This window comes from Manis javanica, chromosome 9, assembly GCF_040802235.1.
Source record: "Manis javanica isolate MJ-LG chromosome 9, MJ_LKY, whole genome shotgun sequence".
NCBI lineage: Eukaryota > Metazoa > Chordata > Mammalia > Pholidota > Manidae > Manis > Manis javanica.
In genome coordinates this window covers 13779962-13800659 of record NC_133164.1, presented here as the reverse complement: position 1 = coordinate 13800659, position 20698 = coordinate 13779962, and the positions used below count along the sequence as shown (strand labels likewise).

Sequence of the window (20698 nt, the reverse complement as noted above, 5' to 3'; positions counted from 1 at the left end):
ATTAGACACTTGCGCCTGGATTCTCCACCTGAATCAAACATGACTGACACCCAATGCCCCACTCAAAACAACAGCTGCTTCTGACTTCCCTGTGTGAGCCTCATAACTTCTTTCCCAGGCTTACAAGCTCAAAACATCCCCTCTCCTTGCAGCTTTCTCCAATTCCAGCATGGAACCAGGCCCTGAAGATTCCACTTCTGCAATGTTTTAAGACTCAATCCCTCACCTCAGTACAAGGATGCAGCACCTTTCAAAAAAAAAAATCATCAAACTCACCCTTTTCTTAATCATCATCAATGCAAATGAACATGAGTAAAAAGTAAATAAATATTAACCATAACCCCAGCACTCTGAAAAAGCCATTCTTATTGACGTGTTTTCTTTCTGGACTTGTGTGTAGTAGGTGTGTATTCTTAAAGACACGATATATTTAAGCAAAGTGGGACTAATAGGAACATATTGCTGTGGTCTGTTTGCGCTTACTTTTTCATGAAAATATTTTAATGGCCATGTAATATTACAGTATATGTGATCATTTATTTAACGAATGCCCTATTTGTGGACATTCAGGCTGTCTCCAATATTTTAGTAATATAAATAACTGTGTTAAATATCCTTGAAGCTCAATCTTTGCAAACAACCTTAATTATTTTCTTAAAACCTTAGATGTGGAATCGCTGAGAAACAGGTATGAACATTTTCAAAGGAGGCTGTTAAGTACTGCCAAACTACCCTCCAGAAACATGATACCAATTTCAACTCCCACCTGTTTCCCTAGACATTCCCAAATCTGGGTACTATAACTTGTTTTAATCATCTGTTGGATTCCAAAAAGCGGAATCACTTTCCCCGTTACGTCTTGCTAGGAGTACAGAGTGGCTACTGGCTTCCTGCCTCCTGCATCTTTCTGCTACAGCCCAGGTGCACTCACCCCTCAGCTTAAGCTTCTGAAGGACAGCTCTGGGCCTGGCACACTGCCCCCGGAAGTCTCTTCTACAAGACACTTCTCTTCTGTCCCAACTAACCTCTCCATCCTTAATCTCCACGGGTCAGTTCCTAGGAATTACTAGGCGGCTTAAATGTGAAAAGTTCAGGTTCATTTCCCCAAATGCTCTGCAGGTGCCTGATTCTCCATTTGTTGATTCAAGGTGTCATGCCTTGCCTTATGCTTGCCCCACCCAGAGAGCTGGCAGGGCAGGTGAGACAATCTGGGAGTGAGGGAGGGGTTTCTAAGAAACTATTTTATAAAAAGGAAAATGTAAGAAACTAATATTTTTGCCCATTACAGCAAGGTCTAGTACACATCTGTAAAAATGTATTATCCAAGTAATAGCTCTGAGAAAAAAAAAAAATAACAAACCAAAACCAATCTACCTCTAGAGCTGGAAAATGCTTTAAAATGGCTCAGTACTCTCTAAAATGATCAAATCAACCACAAAATCATCTAAATGAAAAACGCAGTCAGTGTTTAGAATCTCACTAGGAAGCAGAGGGTGCTATTTACCTCATTATGGTTCTTTATTTTTACTTGCTATTTCTTCCATGAATTAGAAACCTGCTTAATACCTATTATATTTTCCTGTTTACTACAAATTCCAGGGATCTGGACAGCAGAGGAAATAGCTGAGAGAGAATGAAGCGCCATTTCTGCCACGTTGGCACCTTCTCACATCCCCGGCTCTCTCAATGAAGTGCCACACCAAAGGGGTGTCGTGGAGTAATGGGGGCTGGGAGAGGTATCAGGGAGATGAAGCCTGGGCTCTGCACAGGCAGAGTGAAATCATTTTACTACCACACTGCCTGGATACGCTCTCTAGTCACATGAACAGAGCTAAAGGTGATGCTGTGAGTGACCAAGGCTCAAATCAAAAGCCAAGGCATTGTAGTTATTACAATTCAGCCTCCACATTCAATTTTCCCACAAACATTTTAGAATCTAAGATAATCCCATGATTTGGGGGTTTGAAGATTGAAAAATATGCAACTGTTAGGTTTCTAAGTTGCACTACAGACTTTTTTAGATAATTCATATTTTATGGCTTCAAGGGAAATTTAAGACACATGCAAGTTAACAGAACTATGTTTAGAATGTGAAATCTGATGGACACATTGTGAGTAAACAAACACGCCCTCCAGTGCCCGTGGGACAGAATTTCATCAAGGGCTGCACAGTCAACGCCTGCCTGCCACAGCAGCGCTCACCATCTTCCCAGTCCACAGCGAAACTGCATCTCCTGAGGAGCCAGCTTTTGCTGCGTGGCTTTCTAAAGTGGCTCTCTGGGCATTTGGCACTAAACTGAACACTTACTCTTTCATGTCACAAGGGTATCCCTTATAACTTACACTACAGCCCACTTCATGGACCGATGGTGGAAAGAGAGTTTAAAAGTGCAGTTCTTAACACCTCTAGGTCATGGGATGTCTACATTTGGTCACTGGTTGTTTGGTAGTTGCGTATTACTCACTCACTCTCCCCAGCCAGCAGATCCGCAAACACCCACCGTGGGCTCTGCAGAATGCCATTTTCCGAGGAGCAAAGATGAAAATAAGATGCTCCCTGACCAGAAGCAGCCTCAAGGTACTGTGAGATGCAGATCTAAAATTAGAAAACATGCTTCAAGGGCCACCTTTTATCTTAGAATTATGATAAAATACACGTTACATTCTATTGTGGTAACATAAAAAGGCCAAGGGCCAAGGTGGGCTGCACCCAAAGGCCACCATGAGGAGGAGGAGGATTTGAGAAATACCGAGAGGTAAGGATCACAGGAACTAGACATCAGGGGGTTAGTGACAAGGAACCAGGTTTATTTCTGAGTCTTAGAGTGTGCCAGGTCAGGCTAAGCTCCAGCCCGGGGGCCCAGGCCCACTAACCACCAGAAGGCAGCTCCTGACACAAGGAGAAAGATGCTGGTACCCCCATTCCATGGTCAGTCTCCAGGGCAGATTTACCTCTAATATAATTTGATCTAATCTGCATCCACAGGGGAACAGAGAGGCCCCCTAATTCATTCATGAGGAAGCCAGCACACAGGTGCAGTGTTAAACTGTAGTTGAAACTAACTTAAAGGGGCACAATGGTTTAAACAAACCTTTTCTCTTGATTTAATGAGTGCAGTCAGATGCTTCAGTACCAGAGGCCCATCTAAACTATATGCGAAGTTAACGTTATCAAAGACGATCACTCCTTCGTGGGGCCAGGCGGGCGGCGGGCGTTTCTCGTACTCCCAAGCAGCTTCTTTCTCCAGCTCTGTATATTCACTGACCCTTTCTACTGAAATCATCTGCAAGACACGGGAAATCACAGTGGTCAGGATGGGAGGGTCTCATTTATGGATGGTAAGGAATTCTAAATGAAGTGTCCGTCTTTCACACTAACTGGTTACAGCTCTCTTGGGTCTTAACATCCCCAAAGGACAGAAGGAGTTGGGTGATTTACAGACTTGTTCATGCTCTTCTAACACTTTCACTGATGGCTACACTTCCTTCAACACTTAAAGAATGAGGGAAATGAATGCTAAGATTCTACTTATCTACTTTTCTGCTGAATAAAAAAGCAAGAGGATTTTGTCAAAGAAAAGAATACTGTGGCCAACAATCAATAACCTTTTGCTACCAAAGAGCCTCTGTTACAGATGAGCTGATCTGGGTAGTCATTAAATCTCATTTTAACAATTAGTTACTTTCTTCTTTATTAGAAGAGCAAAATGGAAAGATTTGATTCTCATTGTTTTTCTCTCTTTAGGAGTAGGTGCAAATATTCATAAAAGGAGATAATTTTCATATTGACTAAGGCTTTCAAGCCCCCATATCTCCTTTGACAAGCACTTTCCAAAAGGAGAACTTATCTCACCAGAGAGAAGAGACACTGGCAAATTCAGGTGTTTAACATATACAAGAATAAATGCGAAAATGATGTAGCAGGAGAAGGAGGAGATATCTGTTAAACAAACAACCCCAAAATGCTGGATTCTCCTTTTACTAGGAATGAGGAATTACCAACAAAAATAAACAGGCCTCTAAGAAATTAGCTTATATCCTCCCCAGGATTTCAGAACCCACCTCCTACAGAGACATTTATTACATTTGAAGACAGCTTGTGATGAATATAAAACCTGCTGACATAGCATACACATGACAGAGAAAAAGATGTATATATTTTATTTTACATTAACTTTAAACAGATGGAGGAAGGAAGGATCTAAAAAACTCTGTTAGCTACAATGTAAAAATAACAGTTTTAATATTTTACATAAGAAGTGCTTTTATGCTATTTAATGGCAAGAAGACTTGAAAAGGCTAAACATGTTAAGATAAACGTTACCATATTCTCAACTTCGGTACTTTGCCTGACGCACCACTGGAACATCCCCATGAGTGTGAGGGCATAGGACAGGGCCAGGCCAACCTGCCCAGCATCCACAGCTAAACGAGGAGGGAAAAGGTGAATAGAGTCAGTCCCCTTCTTACCAACAAGCCCGCCCAGCTCCTTCTGTCACTTTTTGCAAGAAGATTCCTTTATAATATTTAAATACTTTGCATATGATAGCGATAGTTTTACTTTCATGATATTGATTTAGACCATTAACATGATGAAAAGTGAATATAATAAATTCAGAAAGACTACTAAATGAGTTTGTTAATCACAACAGGATCGACATACACTGGACAGTGTCATAAAGGTGAAGAATAAGGTCATTATTTAGACTCTCATCCGTATGGTTTCAAGGACCATTATGTAATTTCACTTTCTTCATCCAATGCAACCGCAATTGGAAACCACTAAAAACAAGGCAATGGATTCTTAAGAGCCGGTGCTTTTAAATCTAAACTACTACTCTCAGTGTTCAATTATTATATTGTAATTCAATGTTTTTTGCTATGGAACTGATAGGGATGGCGAATTCACACCACGCATGCCAACATCATGTGGTGCCCATGTGGCAGTGAGGATCATATTCTTTCCTGCTGAGACTCTTTTTCAACCAAGTGCTCCAGACACATACAACCATGAGAACTGAGTAGCCCTCAAGAGAAAAACAAAGGTCTAAGCTGGACAAAATTCTTACTAGTAGACTTGATTCTCTCCTCACAGGTGCCAGACACTCAGGAAGTTAGCTGCCATATTTGCATAAGCCTGAAACCATTCAGCAAAAGATAACAGGAACTTATCAAGACCCAAAATGACTCCTCTACATGGGCCACCCTGCAGAATCACACCCATATGACACACTGACATACTACAATTCATCAGAACCAAACAATATATGATATTAGACAAGGTGGCAAGGGTTTAATCTAATAACTGTGCAGGCAGCTATAAACTGTGATCATACCACACATAGTTATTCACATCTGTACTTACTTTTTGCCAGAATCAGGGACCCAAAGGCAACAACGATGACGAAGATGGCGCAGATGGCATCCAGACGCACGGCGAACCACCGGGACGTAGTCAAAAACAAGAACCAAGCCTCTGCATTTGTGAACCATAATAAACATAAGGAATAAGTAGAAAAATCAAGTTAACTGCTTCGAACAAGGGACAGCATTTTGCTCAGCTGAGCTACAGAAGATTTTTTACACAACGTGGACAGCAGTTGTACACCAAGGAAACTGAAGATTCCAGAAGCTAAGTTTTGACAGAGGACAATGCATGGTACACAGAGAGATCAGTACAGTGGCTTCGTGGGAAGCATGCTTTGAAAAATTCAACCCTGAGGGCATAAATAGAAATATGATCCTAATAAAGAACATGGAAAAATGGTTCCACCAGTGCATTTGTACACTGTTGGGCCTCAACGGGAAGCTCATCCCCTCATACAGTTGACTGTTCCCAGTTCTCCCACTTCGTTTCCAGCACTTTCCATATTACTACAGGGCCCTGCATAGTGCTTATTCCTTAGAAGCCATATCTAAATGACCATCTCACTAAAAGTATCTGCACATGGCTTATAAAATGCCATTTATCTTCAAAATACAGTGAAGACTAGAAAGATGGCCCAGGATTCTATAGACTTGGAGGAAATTCTGAAATTTCTACATTAAAAAAAACTTCACTGACTGGTGGTTATCATGGGGGAGGCGGAGGGGGAGGTGAGATAAAGGGGCACAAAGATTCTCAATCATAACATAGGTTGGCTCTGGGGATGGTAGCACAGCATGGAGAATATATCCAACAATTCTGTGACATCTGATGGTGACAGATAGCAACTGCACTTGTTAGGTGAGGATTTAATAATGTAACTGTTGAATCACTGTATTGTATCCTTGAGACTCAATCCTTGAGTTGTATATCAACTGTATTTCATTAAAAAAAAAAACTTCACTGATACAAAGAATAATATTTATCAAGTAGGTGGCAAATCTGATAATGAGGAAACTGATTTCCTGCCACCCTACATGGTCTGAAAAAAAAGAGTCAGTAAACTACAGGCTGCAGGCCTAGAATGGCCCACCACCGGTTTTTATACATAAAGTTTTATTGGCACACAGCCACAGCCACTTGCTGATGTATTATCTTTGCCTGTTTTTGTGCTACAACAGCAAAATAGATTTGTTGCAATAGACACAGTATAGTGCACATAGCCTAAAATATTTAGTATGTGGCTCTTTATAAAAAATGTTCACTGATCCCTGCCCTGAAGGGCACAGGGACAGGACAATGAAAGTCAGTCAAGGGAGAAAAGCAGTGAGATGAAAGGAAGAGAATTCAGGGGGATTCTGAGAGGAGGCACGGCCAAGCGGAAGGGGAGCGGCGCGAGCAGAGGCTGGCCCGGGGGAGACAGAGAGAGTGGCACAGGCCAGCAAGTCCCTGTGAGAGGCTGGCCAGGGCTCAGAAAGTGGCAAATCCCATCTTTTGAATCAATTTCCAGAAACTTGCAGACCTGAATGCAAATCCTGATGTGAGTCAAACAGTTCCTGGAACCTGTCTTCTGCTTTGCATGCCCGGATGGTCCAGAGTCCCTGAAGAGAAGACGACAGGTGGGAAAATACCGGGCTCCGTGCTGGGGAAGCAGACACACAGCACAAAGAGGGTCAGTGAGGGTGCAGGTGAGGGAGCCACCTGCCGCTGGTGCTCCTTGGTCCCACGTTCCACCAAACAGATGCCCCACGCTTCCCAGGGGCTGCCTGGGGGAGAAGGAATGACACCCTCTCTCTGGCCGGAAAGGCCCATCCATATCAGCCCTCAAACTTCTGGTCACACCACACTTCACTTTAATGACCCAAAAATGAAGGTTTTTCTTTGAACTTTCCTTTGACCAAATTCAAATCATAGCCAGGGTTTCTTTGCTAACTCATTCATCAAGGTCTCCTCAAACAAGGCCTCTGTCTGCATTCTTCCAGCTGGGAATTACTGTTCACTAACTTTTGAGTCAGTAGCATTTTTAAATTTAATCCTCTGTGACAGTACTCACCACATGTACATGATTAGTTATCTGTGCGTCCACCTCCAACTGAGATGAACTTCCTAAGGGTTGCGATAAAGTCAGTATCTCCCCGAAGTAGGAACAGTGCCTAGCGTAGGACTGGTGCATAGGAAGGAAGAGGAAGGGACAGTTGCCATCTCCCTGCCCCTCGTGGCACCTGCTCCTGCCCAGCTGCATTTTTGCAAGTCACAGAGAACCTGGGACGTTCACCGGCTGTGTGCCCATAAGACCTGAGCAGCCAAGGTGGCTTTGAATAGTCTTGACCTCAACTCCAGGAACCTGATGGAAGGTTTTATAACTGCTCTCCCACACACTCGCCCTGATGTCTGCAGGTCACCATGGCATGTGACACCCTTTCAGAACCTGACTGGCCTTAGTGGCCATTCTCTTTTGAGTAACCTCTTGCTGGTTTGGGGCCTAGCATCACATGACTGGCCCTTGGTTTCCTTCCATCCCCCCTAAGAACACACTGTGTATGAGCACCAGGGACTGGCCCCCACACATCGGGGAACTGGTGGGTTGCATGCTGCTGGGCAGGGGTGACCCCTTATGGATTTCATTCCCCACCATGAATGAGGAGTAATTAGTCATTGCCGGGGCAAACTGCAAGCCTGTGATCTCTGTCTGGCACAAGTAACAGTCTGTGCTGTATCAACAGGTAATACTAATTGTCACTTTGTTACCCTACCTCTCCTGGTGGTGACCTGTTAGCAACACCTGGGTGTTTAGGGGAAGGTAAGATCACTTATCTTACAGGAGGCTGCAGAGATTTTATACAAAGATGAAGAAAAGAATCAAGGGGGAAAAAACAAACTGATTTTGAGGCCTGACTCCTTAGCTTAGCATCCAAACGCTTGTGGGAGAGTTCAGTCAACAGCAACATGCACGCGGGCACTGGGTGTGTGTGGTGGGAGGGGTGCTGGGTCACAATGCACAGACACAGAGACCCCTCTCAAGCTTAGTGTCCACAGCTCCTCGAGCAAGGAAGCAGCAGGCTTCTGCATGTGAGATGCTGGGAAGAGAGAAGCTGGAAGCCCTGGGCTGTAGACCAGCTGACTGCCCACTCAGCTCTGGGGTCTGTCCTGACTAGGGTGTCTGGGCCATTCACCATTAGGGGCCCTTGCCAGTGATAACTGCTTAAGGAAAAAAAACCACCCCCAGGCCAAGACATGACCTAACATCGTCGCTTGCATCCACTGCAGGCTGCGGTTTTGGCAACCTAGTTGTGTCTGTGTCTGATTCTCTCATCCACATTGTCTCTCTCTTCATTATATCCTTTAACCTGTTTAGCTTCCCTTAACTTTGCACTTTTAAAGACAGCAAGGTGAACATACAGGGATTGAGTTCATGCTCCAAGGAAGAAAGGGGGGAAGTTCTGAACAGGTCTTTCCTGCACACCCCAGCAGGTGTCCCAGCTGCCCCAGAACAGTCAGTCTGGAAATAGGGTGCTCGTGGGATGACTCAGGAGAATCCCAGGCTGTGTGATCCTAGCAAGAAAGAGAACTCACCAGAACCGTGCTCTCATTTCTAGAGCAAATGTTGTGACATAAACACAACTTCATCACAGACAATCCTTCTGAGAAGGAAGCAGATGTGGCTGTCTACCCAGGGAGGGTGCTGGAATGAAGCTCTGCAGCTTGGGCATCCTCACCTGCTTCTCTCATTGGGAGAGCACAGCTGCAGTTGAGTCTCTCTGGCAGGGTCGACTTTAGACTGGGTATCCCAGCCTTGAATGCCAGGGAACCCAAAGACCACACCACCAACTTCATCTCATACCCAAGAGTTTCAGCAGGAATCAGAACCTGCGAGCGCTATCCTGTTTCTTCCATGTCAAGGCTCTGCTATTACGTTGCCTGATATAATGCTCTTTATACAAAGATTGAGCTGGCTATCCTGAATAGGCTTATTAACACCCCTGGCATTGGTCAGCAGCCACAGGCCAAAGTAACCCTGCATTGCACAAGATGGACAGCTGTACTTTCCACGACCCTGAAGACTCTTTGTGTCATACCCCACAAGGATGGCAAACCTTCCCTGGAAGGGGAGGGCAGGCAACTGCACACACAGCCCCTGGCTGACAGCCCTGCTGCAGGTTATCATCAGTACTGTGTGAGACCTGCTGCTTGTTCCTACATTCTTGATTCCCTCATGTTTAAGGCAGTGCCTTTCATAGTGGCCAGCGAGCACTTTATAAGCATCAGCTCAAGTAATCCCCATGAGAACCCCAGAGGGCAGGTATATCTCTGGCTATATTAAGGATTAAGAGCACTGCCCAAGATTGAGTAAATTAACCCACTGAAGTGGTAGAGCTTGGGATGAGACCCAACTCTGTCTTATTACCAAGACTGTGCTTTTAATCACAGCCATGGTGTCCCAGAGGGAGATAATCAGGGTTGAAGATGCCCACGTATGACTGAATGCATTTTTCTCCAGACTTTGCAGTTGATGGTGAGAAAACTCCAGAATCTTACTCAGCTAACATCCAATAGCCTCACCCATTACTGTAAATCTTATTAATAAGCACCTTAAGTTGAGCAAAGTCCCTGGGAATCTGGCATGAGAGCACCTTAAAACAGCAGAAATGAGGATCTATGGTCTGAAAACACATGGTGCAAGTGCTGACCCTCCCTGGCAATGACCACGGCAGATATGGGTAACAGCTCCCTTATAGACAGAATGTGGATATGCCTTCATAGTCCAGGCATTGCCACACAAAGAGCTGGCTAGAGAAATGCAACCAAATGCCATCCTGGTTTTAGGCACTTCTCTGCGATGGGCTGTTGCTAGGCTCACTTCAGCAAAAATAAAAAAACCATTAAGATCCTCTGCAGATTCGTCATTAAGATGGCTTTAATGTCAGCCTAAGGTTCGCAGCTAGGCAGTACAATCAGAAGATAATCCTCAGGACTTTAGTAGCCTTTCTAAGAAAGGATGAAGTGGCTTTACACCTTCTAGCCAGACCAACCAGGCATCCCCTTTTTAGCTGGTGGTTCCAGCAGTGGCCTCAATAAATACCACCAATTACTGCTTAGAGACGATGGTGGAATTGTTACTTAGGGTACAGACCCACCATGGAGACAGGTAAGAATACAGATCTAATCACCTGCTCACCACATTTGGTTGTCTGGGAGTGTGCTGGAGGGAACATCCTTACACAACTTATGTCAAAGCCTACTGCGGCACCGTGCAACCCTCGGGGGCCGTGCCAACGTCCTTGGGACCTCCAGTCTGACTCTGAGAAAATCCTACATCGCTTCAGGAGGCCTGGGGAGGTCCCCTTGTCTCCAGTTCTACATGGATGGAAGTGGCCCTCACTCCAGGCAAAAATCTGCACCAGGAGTTGCTTCCGAAACAACCCTTCTCTGAATATACCCAAGACCTCCTCTGCAACAAATGGCCCCCCTTCATGAGTAGCCTCGAATCACAAAGTGTCAGAGGTCCCATCACCTACACAAGAGACTGCCCGGAGCTCATCACTTCTGCCTTATTCTTCGGCCTTCTCCAGGCCCTATCACTGTGCTAAGTCACGTCAGCAGGATGGCACCCGTATGTGGACTATGCTGCTCCGCCATCCCACCAGAACACCTCACAAAACCAGACCTTCTGGCAGTTTGGCTTGTTCTCTTGATGACTGAAAAAATTTTCTTTAGCTGTTGTGAAGCTCATGCTCACTATCCTGTACACAAATACTTATGGTAAATGTCTCTCAGGCATTTATTATTAAAAAAGAAACACGTGTATATCCCAACAGAAAATTTCTTTGTCCTGATGAACTTCTGTTTTCTTAGTAGATAAGGAGAACCATGGACTCCGTGTTTCTCTCCTTAGCCCCGTTTCCAGAAAGCTAAGCTGGTGTTAATTTGCAGTAACTATCTACAGTTGAGGTTTCTGATGCAAGTATCTTCTTTCCTCAGACTTGGCTATTTTCCTTGTACCTTACTGGGGTTTTATTTCTTTTTTTTTTTTTTGTAATATTACACTTCTACTGTCCTTGTGATTTTTTAATTATAATGAAACATGTGCATCAACAATGAGATAAGCTCTGAATTATTTCATCCTCTGTGACTATCTGTAGAATAGAATGATCATAAAATGTTTCCCCCATTATTCCAAAAGTAGGAAACTGAACACAGTCAGACTAAATGCACACTGAACCCATCCCTCTCCTGTGTCCTCCTAAGGAAATTACTTTCAGGATCCACTCACACGGACAGCCTAGAGGGAAAAAAACTTGCAGCGATGTGGCATTAAACCAAGTAGTGGTAAAGATCAAAACTGAAAACAACACTGCTTTCATTTTCAAAACATTTAACAATTGTCAACTTATTTGCCATTTTCTGAGTATGTGAAAGTAATATGTTTTTCAAATGTATCGCTTCTGACACATGAGTATTACTCCCTGACCTCTTTTCCTTTCCTTGTCATTCCTAATAACTTCAGGGAGAGAAGAATTCCAACCACTTTCCTTCCATATTAGTTCCAACATGACTAAATAGTTTATTCCTTTGAATATTTACTGAGTGTCTGCTCTGTGTTAGGAAGTATGTCATGCGGAAGATGAAGGGCTCGTCTTCATGGTGCTCACACTGTACCGAAGCAATATTCCACAGGTGTCCTGCACGCCTTCCTGGTGCTCACCTGCAAGCCGCACCGGGCCTTCCCTCAGCTCCAGCTTCCCTAAGAGCCACACTGACTCACAGTGGCCGTAACACTCAGGGACCTAACATTAACCTAGAAATTCTTGGAAGACAGTGTCTACACAATTTCAGGGGGCTCCTGAATTACAGCATAACTGCAAGTTAGCGTGCACTGCCATCCCAGCCTGAGAGCTTCAGTACTCACTTGTCGATTCTAGGCGTTTGACATCTCTTGACGTTTTTAAGAAGTACTGCCGAAGAACAAAGAAAAGGATGCCAAGGAGAATCAGAGGTATTACAATCCAGGGAATCACTGCCATGGCCACACCCACCACACCAATCACTTGTAGGAATGTCTGAAACAGAGAGAACAGACCAGAGGCCTCCTTACTAAGGATTCTTTTCAAAAATAGACTTAATAGGTTGTTTTACCAGGGTTAAACTCCTTTCTTCAAAAGCTGTGTTGGACTGGCACGGAATGCCTTCCCATCCAAAGAAATAACAAAATTATAGGTGGTCCTGATGAGAGTTACTGTGTTCCTACTATGTGCTAAATACTGTAAGAATGTCTAGGTATTAGCTCTCTTGACACACTCAACAGCCGTATGAGGTAGGTATTAATATTTTCCCGATTTAACAGAGGAGAAAATTTGAGAGTCGGACTTGAATCCCAGACTCTCAGCAGATACTACAAGATAAATGAGCAAGCAGGTATCACGGAGGAATCCAGAGACCCAGATAGACAGGTAAGGAGATAGAAGCAGCCAGTTACAAATGAGGTGGTCAGAAAGGAGGGGGAAAATTTAAATGTTTACCTCTGGAAGTGGGGATTTCTCTTTCTTGGTTCTCTGTCCACAGTTAACATCTACTGACTGCACAGGGTTGCCCACTAAATGCTTCACAAGTATGAACTCATTTAATCCTTATAAGAGCCCTACTGAGTAACAGTAATATCTCATTCTACAGATGGAGATAGTGAAGCACAGAGAGAGGAAAAGACTTGATTAGGACTGCAGAGCATCGGTCATGGAGCCGGGGGTATGTTTCAGCTTGCCCTCAACAGAAGGCCAACTTTTATTATTCAGGAAAATTTTTTTATTTATTTGAGAGCCTCTTTTTTTTCTCTCTCTCTCTCTAAATGCCTTATTCAAGGGATTTCAGAGTTCATCAGCATGCCCAATAAAGAACAGATAAGAGAAGAGAGATACAATGAAACACGTTGTTGGTATTTCTTAGATACCTGAGTTTCCATAAGGAAAACAACTTACAATATCTAAAAGTTTTTTTAAATCTTATCTGGATTTACATCGAAATTTCTATCATTAAGATTAAGTATTTAAATGTCTATTTCAGCGGCTAATGGTGATAATATCAGATGCCATTTGTCAGGTGTTTACCACATTCAAGGCACTGTGCTAAGAGTTTTGGGGACCTTTGTTTAATCATCACCTTGTCGCTTGGCATGATTTTATCTTGGCATATGGTCTTGGTCTAAAAAGAGCAGGTGAAATAGAAACCCAAGTCACTGGATGATGCTAATTTAAGTATCCATCTTTATCAGGAAGGCGTGATTGATTGATCACATGGTGTACCAGCTCAGGCGGCAGGAATGCAAATTAACACTTAGTGTCTGCCTGCCATAAAGGGGTGAGCGGGTGGGGGGGACAGGCGGCTTCACACGGCATGGGCCAAGGCCTCCAAGTTTCACTATCCTAGATGGATACAAGTCCACAACCATCCACAAAGGCAGAGAGTACCATGGAAATGCAAGGAAGAATACGTGAATAGTTTTTAGAGGGCTCTAAGCAGGGACTTGCTGCTGAATTTCAGGCTGGCTTAACAAACACAGGCTGGCATAAGAAGTGTTCAGGTAGTGGTCAGAGATGATGGAAATGCTGCCCAAGAAGGAGCAGGGCCACCAAGGTGAGCATGCTTGCCTGCGATAGTTGTGTCCTCTCAAGACCAGCCCAGGGCCTTTCCACACCATGCCACCCAGAGCAGTGGGCCTGACTCTGAGGGAAGGTAAGCAGGGTGACCCCGGACAACACACAGGTTGCCATTGCACAGCTCTGCCACATTCATTTGCTCTGCGGATCTGCACAACCTTCATATGAATGAGAAAAGAAGGAGCTGCCATTTCCATTTATAGGTAACATGAAGCTGGGAGGTTAAGGGATTGTCCTAAACTCGGGAAGCCACTGTGTTGCGGAAAAAGCCAGAAACAGTTCATACATGGGAAACCCAAGTGCAACAGCTGCAGGCAGGAGCATGGAGGAAGGAGGAAGCTTCCAGAAACGTCCAGATCTGTGCACAAGAGCTCTGGTGAAACTACATTATCTTGATGTAGACCCATGTGTTTGTACCATTTCTCTCACTCTCTACTGTGATAGCAACACAAAACCTAGAGGGAAGAGGCATGGAATTATGAAGGAACAAAGTCCAATCATAAAGGGGAGAAAATAGGACTGTCTGGTCTCTCTCCCTTACACCTACAGCTGAGCAATTTCTTACAGCTACTGGATTAACTGATGCATCCCATCCTGCCATACTAATTAGGAAGGCAAGCTTTTTTCTTCCCCTCATGACCGAGGGGAGTGTCCTTCCAGCCCCTTCTGTAACTGCTCTCAGGTAAAGTCAATAGGCTTGCCATCATTTGTTGTCAGGAGGAAAAGAAAAATATGACCGAGATGTCAATTATGAAAAAAAATCAAATGTACACCTTTATTTTTAGCAGACACACCATTTGATTGGACAGTATCAACCGGTATCAATTGTTTGACTTTCTCCAGGGTAAGGGCCTTTCATGGCTGCTAGCCTGGCAGCAGAAATAAGCTCAAAACTCAGGACACTATCAGGGCTGTGCCAACTCTCTGTCCTCACTAAAGACTGCAAACTTTTGCTCTCAGAAACTTTCAGGTGAGGTCTTTCAGATTTGATGTCCCAAATTCAAAAGCAATTCAGAGGCTTTCTGTAAGTTTTATTTCTACTTGTAAGTCATACTATATGGCCAGCCTCACAGTGAATCAGATACTACACCTTATTATATATATTATAAAACATATTTTTTATATTATTGTGTATATTATAAAAACATATACACAATGTATGGGCTTACATTTATATGTATTTATGCACACATATATAGAAATCTTTTACTGCCAGCTCTCTCACACTCTTTACAGAAGTTGGCAGAGGGTAAAAATAATACCTAAGCAGAAAGATCATAACACTCTGTAGGGGAAACAGAAGGTTCCGGGGCTGAACAAACATCCCTTCCTTGGAGCCAGTCTCAATCCTTCCTTCCATGTTCCCAGGGATTCCAAGGAGTCTAATCCAAGCTCCACACACAATTCCCCCCATCTGACTGGATTCTAAGTGCATCTGACAACCCACTGCCCACGGCCAGCGCTTCTGTATCTGTCATGCCGCAGCACACAGAGACGATGGTATGTACACAGCTCAGAAACATGCTGATCCACACCCCGACACCCCAAAATCTAAGGGAATCACTATTTTGATGTACTTGTATCCCATTTCGAACACGCCAGTTGGGAATTCTACTCAAAATCTATGAAGCCACTTGAACATACACAAACAATTCTTGGCTGAAGTCTTTCACTTGAGAGCACATGTTGATTTTTTACACTTTGTATAATTCTGAGTTTGCAAAGAATGACAGACATGCCCTAACCCTGGAGGGGATGCTGCATTAGCCTAGTATTGTGCTATCTGACAGTGGTTAGGGCCAACCCTCTTGAGTGTTAACAGGGAGAGTAAGACTCTCCACCACTCATTATCTTAGGTAAAACTGGGGTATACCAACAACATAAAAGGATGGTGGTGTTATTAAAGACATAATGCATATAAAGTGCTTAGCAGTTCATGTTTAACAAACAGAAGCTCTAATTACCATCATTATCACCCCACAGGGTGCTCTGGATGCCAGGAGTCAGGGCGGAAGGAATGGTTAATTAATGGATTTAAGGACTCAAAGAATCTTAAGAATCTCATGACCCACAAACTGTAAGAATATCATGCCGTATCACAGAAGCTGGACCCTGAGAGGTAGGTCATTCAAACCACCTGAACAGCTTAGTCCTCTTCAGGGACTTATCAGACCAGGTGTTACTGTTTCCTAGATGGAACGATGTATCATGTACCAAAGAGACTGGCTTTTCTCTGGCTATACTATTCGAGGTATATTTTGTTTGAATATGCACTTCTGAGATAAGATGGCCAATGAACTCCCTGCCTGCTACATTATTTTTTATGCCAACTCTAAGCCTCCCAAAGATTGGTAACCTCAGGAAATGGGAGGCAACTCAGCATTGTTTGAGATGTTTCTTTTCTTATTTCATATCCTTTTTTGCTTCAAGTCGTACCTTTTTCTTAGTGTTAAGACTTACTGCTCTGAAATTGCTGAGCATTTCTGAGCGACTGAGGAAAAAGCTAGTGGAACCTTGAATCAACAAAGCAAACCCAATGCCCACCTGCCAGATTATTCAGTACGTCCGAAGGAGAAAATCCATTCAATGTTTTTTCTTTTATGCATCCTGAACTGGTACCATTATCACGGGAAACAAAAATCTAGACTTTGTACACTAGCGAATCTCAAGAAATTCAACTGTGTCCGTTCCAGGTTGGCAAACATTCAGGTTTGGACCATCAGGATGTCACCGACACCTGTGGGTGGGATGTCCAAGGCACACCTCTCTTCCCCAAAAAGGGTGCTATCTTATGAGCAGCTTCCACTGACAAACCACACTAGCACCTAAATGTATTATTAACAAGGCATACAAAAATAATACAGAAGAGGAAAAAAATACTTATGAAATATAATGACATTTTCACCGAAAAATTTTAGACATCAGCCATTGCTTAATTGCTAGGGCCTATGACAAATTTCCCCATTAATACAGAAGAAATTCCACAATTCCATCTAGTTGACATCTGAAGAAAGGTACAATTGCCCCACCCTCCAAATACCAATATGGATAACATTTCATAAGGCTTGCCTTGTGTCCAACCTCCTAACCACTTCACATGCACTATTTAACTCCACTCTCACATCTGAGCTGAGTAGAAGGGACTATCATCTCCACTGGCAAAGAAGGAACTGATGCTCAGGGAGGTTTAGTAATTGCCCCAAGTCAGACGTCTTACAGGCATTTTGACCCCAGCCTCTTCTTTTAATCTGTGCAAGATACTGTATTCCATACACAAATAAGATTTGGAAAAAAAAATAATCCTGAATTATATTATTTTACGTATTTTCCCTTTTGTGTGCATTTTTTAGTTTTGTTGGGTTTCCTGGGGTTGTGTCTGGTCTCTCCCATGAGAAGCCCAGCCCTAAACTCCCAGCTAATTAGGGAACAATAGGCTCATCAGCTCACAGAGCAGAGCTGATGATTAAAAAGTTCTTAAAAATACTTGCTAGAAGAACATACTAACACGTGTTGATTTAAGAATTACTGCTTAAATAAGAAAAAGAAACACAGTTTCAGAAGATGAGTTCTAAGCCCAGAAAGCAAAGTGAAATAAGGGCCAATTTTAATCTTAATAAATACATAAAACCCAAGAACATAGAATAAGGCTATTTTACATGTTCAATGTCTATATTTGGATGATAATAAAAATATAAAACTTCCCCAGGATGTCTCCTCTTCTAGAATTAACACTGAATCCCTACTGTTACAGACCTTAACATATTCCTTATATAAGCCTGATTTTAAATAAAAGAAGACCTGTTTGACATTTAACTACCAAACTGCTTATAGTCCTATAGGAATTCCTAGGTATCTACCCACAATTTACTTTAAGCTTAATTCCATGGATTCTGTTCCTGCTATTTTTTGTGAAGCTTATGCCAAAGAACATGTTTTCTATAAACAGCAGTAAAAATGTATTCGTCTTTTTTTATGCAAATAAATATGTCATCCATACTTTTGGCTCACTCCATTCTTATTTGAACTCTCTGGCTCTCATAATTATATTAGGCACAAAGTACAATGTATATCTAATCATAAGGCCACTTAATCAGTAGACAGTACTTTTGCTATGTGTTTACAGTATTAAAAATATAAAATCAGGATTATTAAGATGGCTAACAACTCAGAGGAATTTCAAAGCTTTTAATTCTGCTGTCAGGCTCTTTAAGAACTCTGTTCCAAGTTGTGATAAGTACAATTTGCCCGGATTGCCTTAAACAATTACTGATTTTGCAGAAGATAAGACTAAATGCAACAAACAAAGCAAGGTTCACTTCTAGGCAAGGAAACATGGCAAGATTTTCTCCTGATTTAGAGAGAGAGAAAATATGATGCCTGGTTTTTTATCAGGAAGTTGTTTACAGACGGGGGTGTAGGAGAGATCTCCTACTTATTTATTCTGGAAACACCTGAGGTAAAAAAAATAATCTTTCATTGCACATGACATGATATTATACATAGAAAACCCTAAAGAATCCACCCCAAAACTACTAAAACTAATAACTGACTTCAGCAAAGTTGCAGGATATAAAATTAATACAAAGAAGTTGCATTTCTATATACTAATGATGAACTAGCAGAAAAAGAAATCAAGAAAACAATTCCATTCACAATTGCATCAAAAAGAATAAAATACCTAGGAATAAACCTAAGCAAGGAATTGAAAGACCTATACTCTGAAAACTACAAGACACTCATGAAAGAAATTAAAGAAGATACCTATAAATGGAAATACATCCCGTGCTCATGGATAGGAAAAATTAAAATTATCAAAATGGCCATCCTGCCTAAAGCAATCTACAGATTCAATGCAATCCCTATCAAAACACTAACAGCATTCTTCAATGAACTACAAGCAAATAGTTCTAAAATTCATATGGAATGACAAAAGATCCCAAATAGCAAAGCAATCCTAAGAAGGAAGAAGAAAGCTGGGGGGATTACGTTCCCTGACTTCAGGCTCCACTACAAAGCCACAGTAATCAAGACAATTTGGTACCAGCACAGGAACAGACCCATAGATCAATGGAATAGAATAGAGAGTCCAGATATTAACCCAAGCATATATGGTCAACTAATATATGATAAAGGAGCCATGGACATACAATGCAGAAATGACAGCCTCTTCAACAACTGGTGTTGGCAAAACTGGGCAACTACATGCAAGAGAATGAAACTGGATCACTGTCTAACTCCATACACATGAGTAAACTCAAAATGGATCAAAGACCTGAATGTAAGTCATGAAACCACAAAACTCTTAGAAGAAAACGCAGGCAAAAATCTCTTGAATATAAACATGAGCAACTTTTTCATGAATGTATCTCCTCAGGCAAGGGAAACAAAAGCAAAAATGAACACATGGGATTACATCAAGCTAAAAGGTTTCTGTACAGCCAAGGACACCATCAGTAAAACAAAAAAGCATCCTACAGTATGGGAGAATATATTTGTAAATGACATATCCAACAAGGGGCTAACATCCAAAATATATAAAGGACTCACACACCTCAACACCAAAAAAGTAAATAACCCAATTAAAAAATGGGTGGAGGATATGAACAGACAATTCTCCAAAGAAGAAATTCAGATGGCCAACAGGCACATGAAAAGATGCTCCACATCACTAAATATCAGAGAAATGCAAATTAAAACCACAATGAGATATCACCTCACACCAGTAAGGATGGCCAGCATCAAAAAAACTAAGAACAACAAATGCTGGTGAGGATGCAGAGAAAGGGGAACCCTCCTACACTGCTGGTGGGAATGTAGACTAGTTCAACCATTGTGGAAAGCAATATGGAGGTTCCTCAAAAAACTAAAAATAGAAATACTTGGACCTGGGAATTCCACTCCTAGGAATTTACCCAAAGAATACAAGTTCTCAGATGCAAAAAGACAATATGCACCCCAATGTTTATTGTAGCACTATTTACAATAGCCAAGATACAGAAACAACCTAAGTGTCCATCAGTAGATGAATGGATAAAGAAGAGGTGCTACATATACACAATGGAATACTATTCAGCCATAAGAAAGAAACAAATCCTACCATTTGTAACAACATGGATGGAGCTGGAGGGTATTATGCTCAGTGAGATAAGCCAGGCAGAGAAAGACAAGTACCAAATGATTTCCCTCATTTGTGGAGTATGACAGTGAAGCAAAACTGAAGGAACAAAACAGCAGCAGACTCACAGACTCTAAGAAGGGACTAGCAGTTACCAAAGGGGAGGGATGTGGGAGGGTGGTTGGGGAGGAAGGGAGAAGGGGATTCAGGGGTATTATGATTAGTATACATGGGATGTGTGGGGAGTCACAGGGGATGACAGTGTAGCACAGAGAAGACAAGCAGTGACTCTGAGGCATCTTACTACACTGATGGACAGTGACTGCAATGGGGTATGGGGGAGACTTGATAATATGGGTGAATGCAGTAATCACAATGTTTTTCATGTAAAACCTTCATAAGAGTGTATATCAATGATACCTTAATAAAAAATTAATAAATAAGCAAACAAACAAACAAACAACCTTTCAGTGAAATGACTATCACATAGATTGTGTTGCTGGCTCATACAAGATCCTTGTGGAATCCGTGACATTATGAAGAGGCTATCCAAAACTCCAAAAGTATTAA

The 20698-nt window shown here is 42.4% G+C and overlaps 1 protein-coding gene across 2 annotated transcripts in view; it reads right to left on the bottom strand.

Moving 5' to 3' along the window:
* The window catches only part of ABCC4 (ATP binding cassette subfamily C member 4 (PEL blood group)), a 228747-nt gene that overhangs the window by 50635 nt on the left and 157414 nt on the right, over positions 1–20698 (bottom strand). The window contains exons 21-26 of one of the 2 annotated variants that reach the window (XR_012121003.1): positions 12273–12423; positions 6888–7007; positions 5366–5476; positions 4325–4425; positions 3093–3284; positions 2502–2596 (exon numbers count right to left, since the gene is read on the bottom strand). Coding sequence is in view for 1 of the 2 variants with exons in the window: in XM_073212444.1 (XP_073068545.1) it covers positions 3093–3284; positions 4325–4425; positions 5366–5476; positions 6888–7007; positions 12273–12423 (675 nt within the window). In the remaining variant the exon portion in view is untranslated. The remainder of the gene's footprint in view (positions 1–2501; positions 2597–3092; positions 3285–4324; positions 4426–5365; positions 5477–6887; positions 7008–12272; positions 12424–20698) is intronic. The other variant, XM_073212444.1, reaches the window with a different exon arrangement.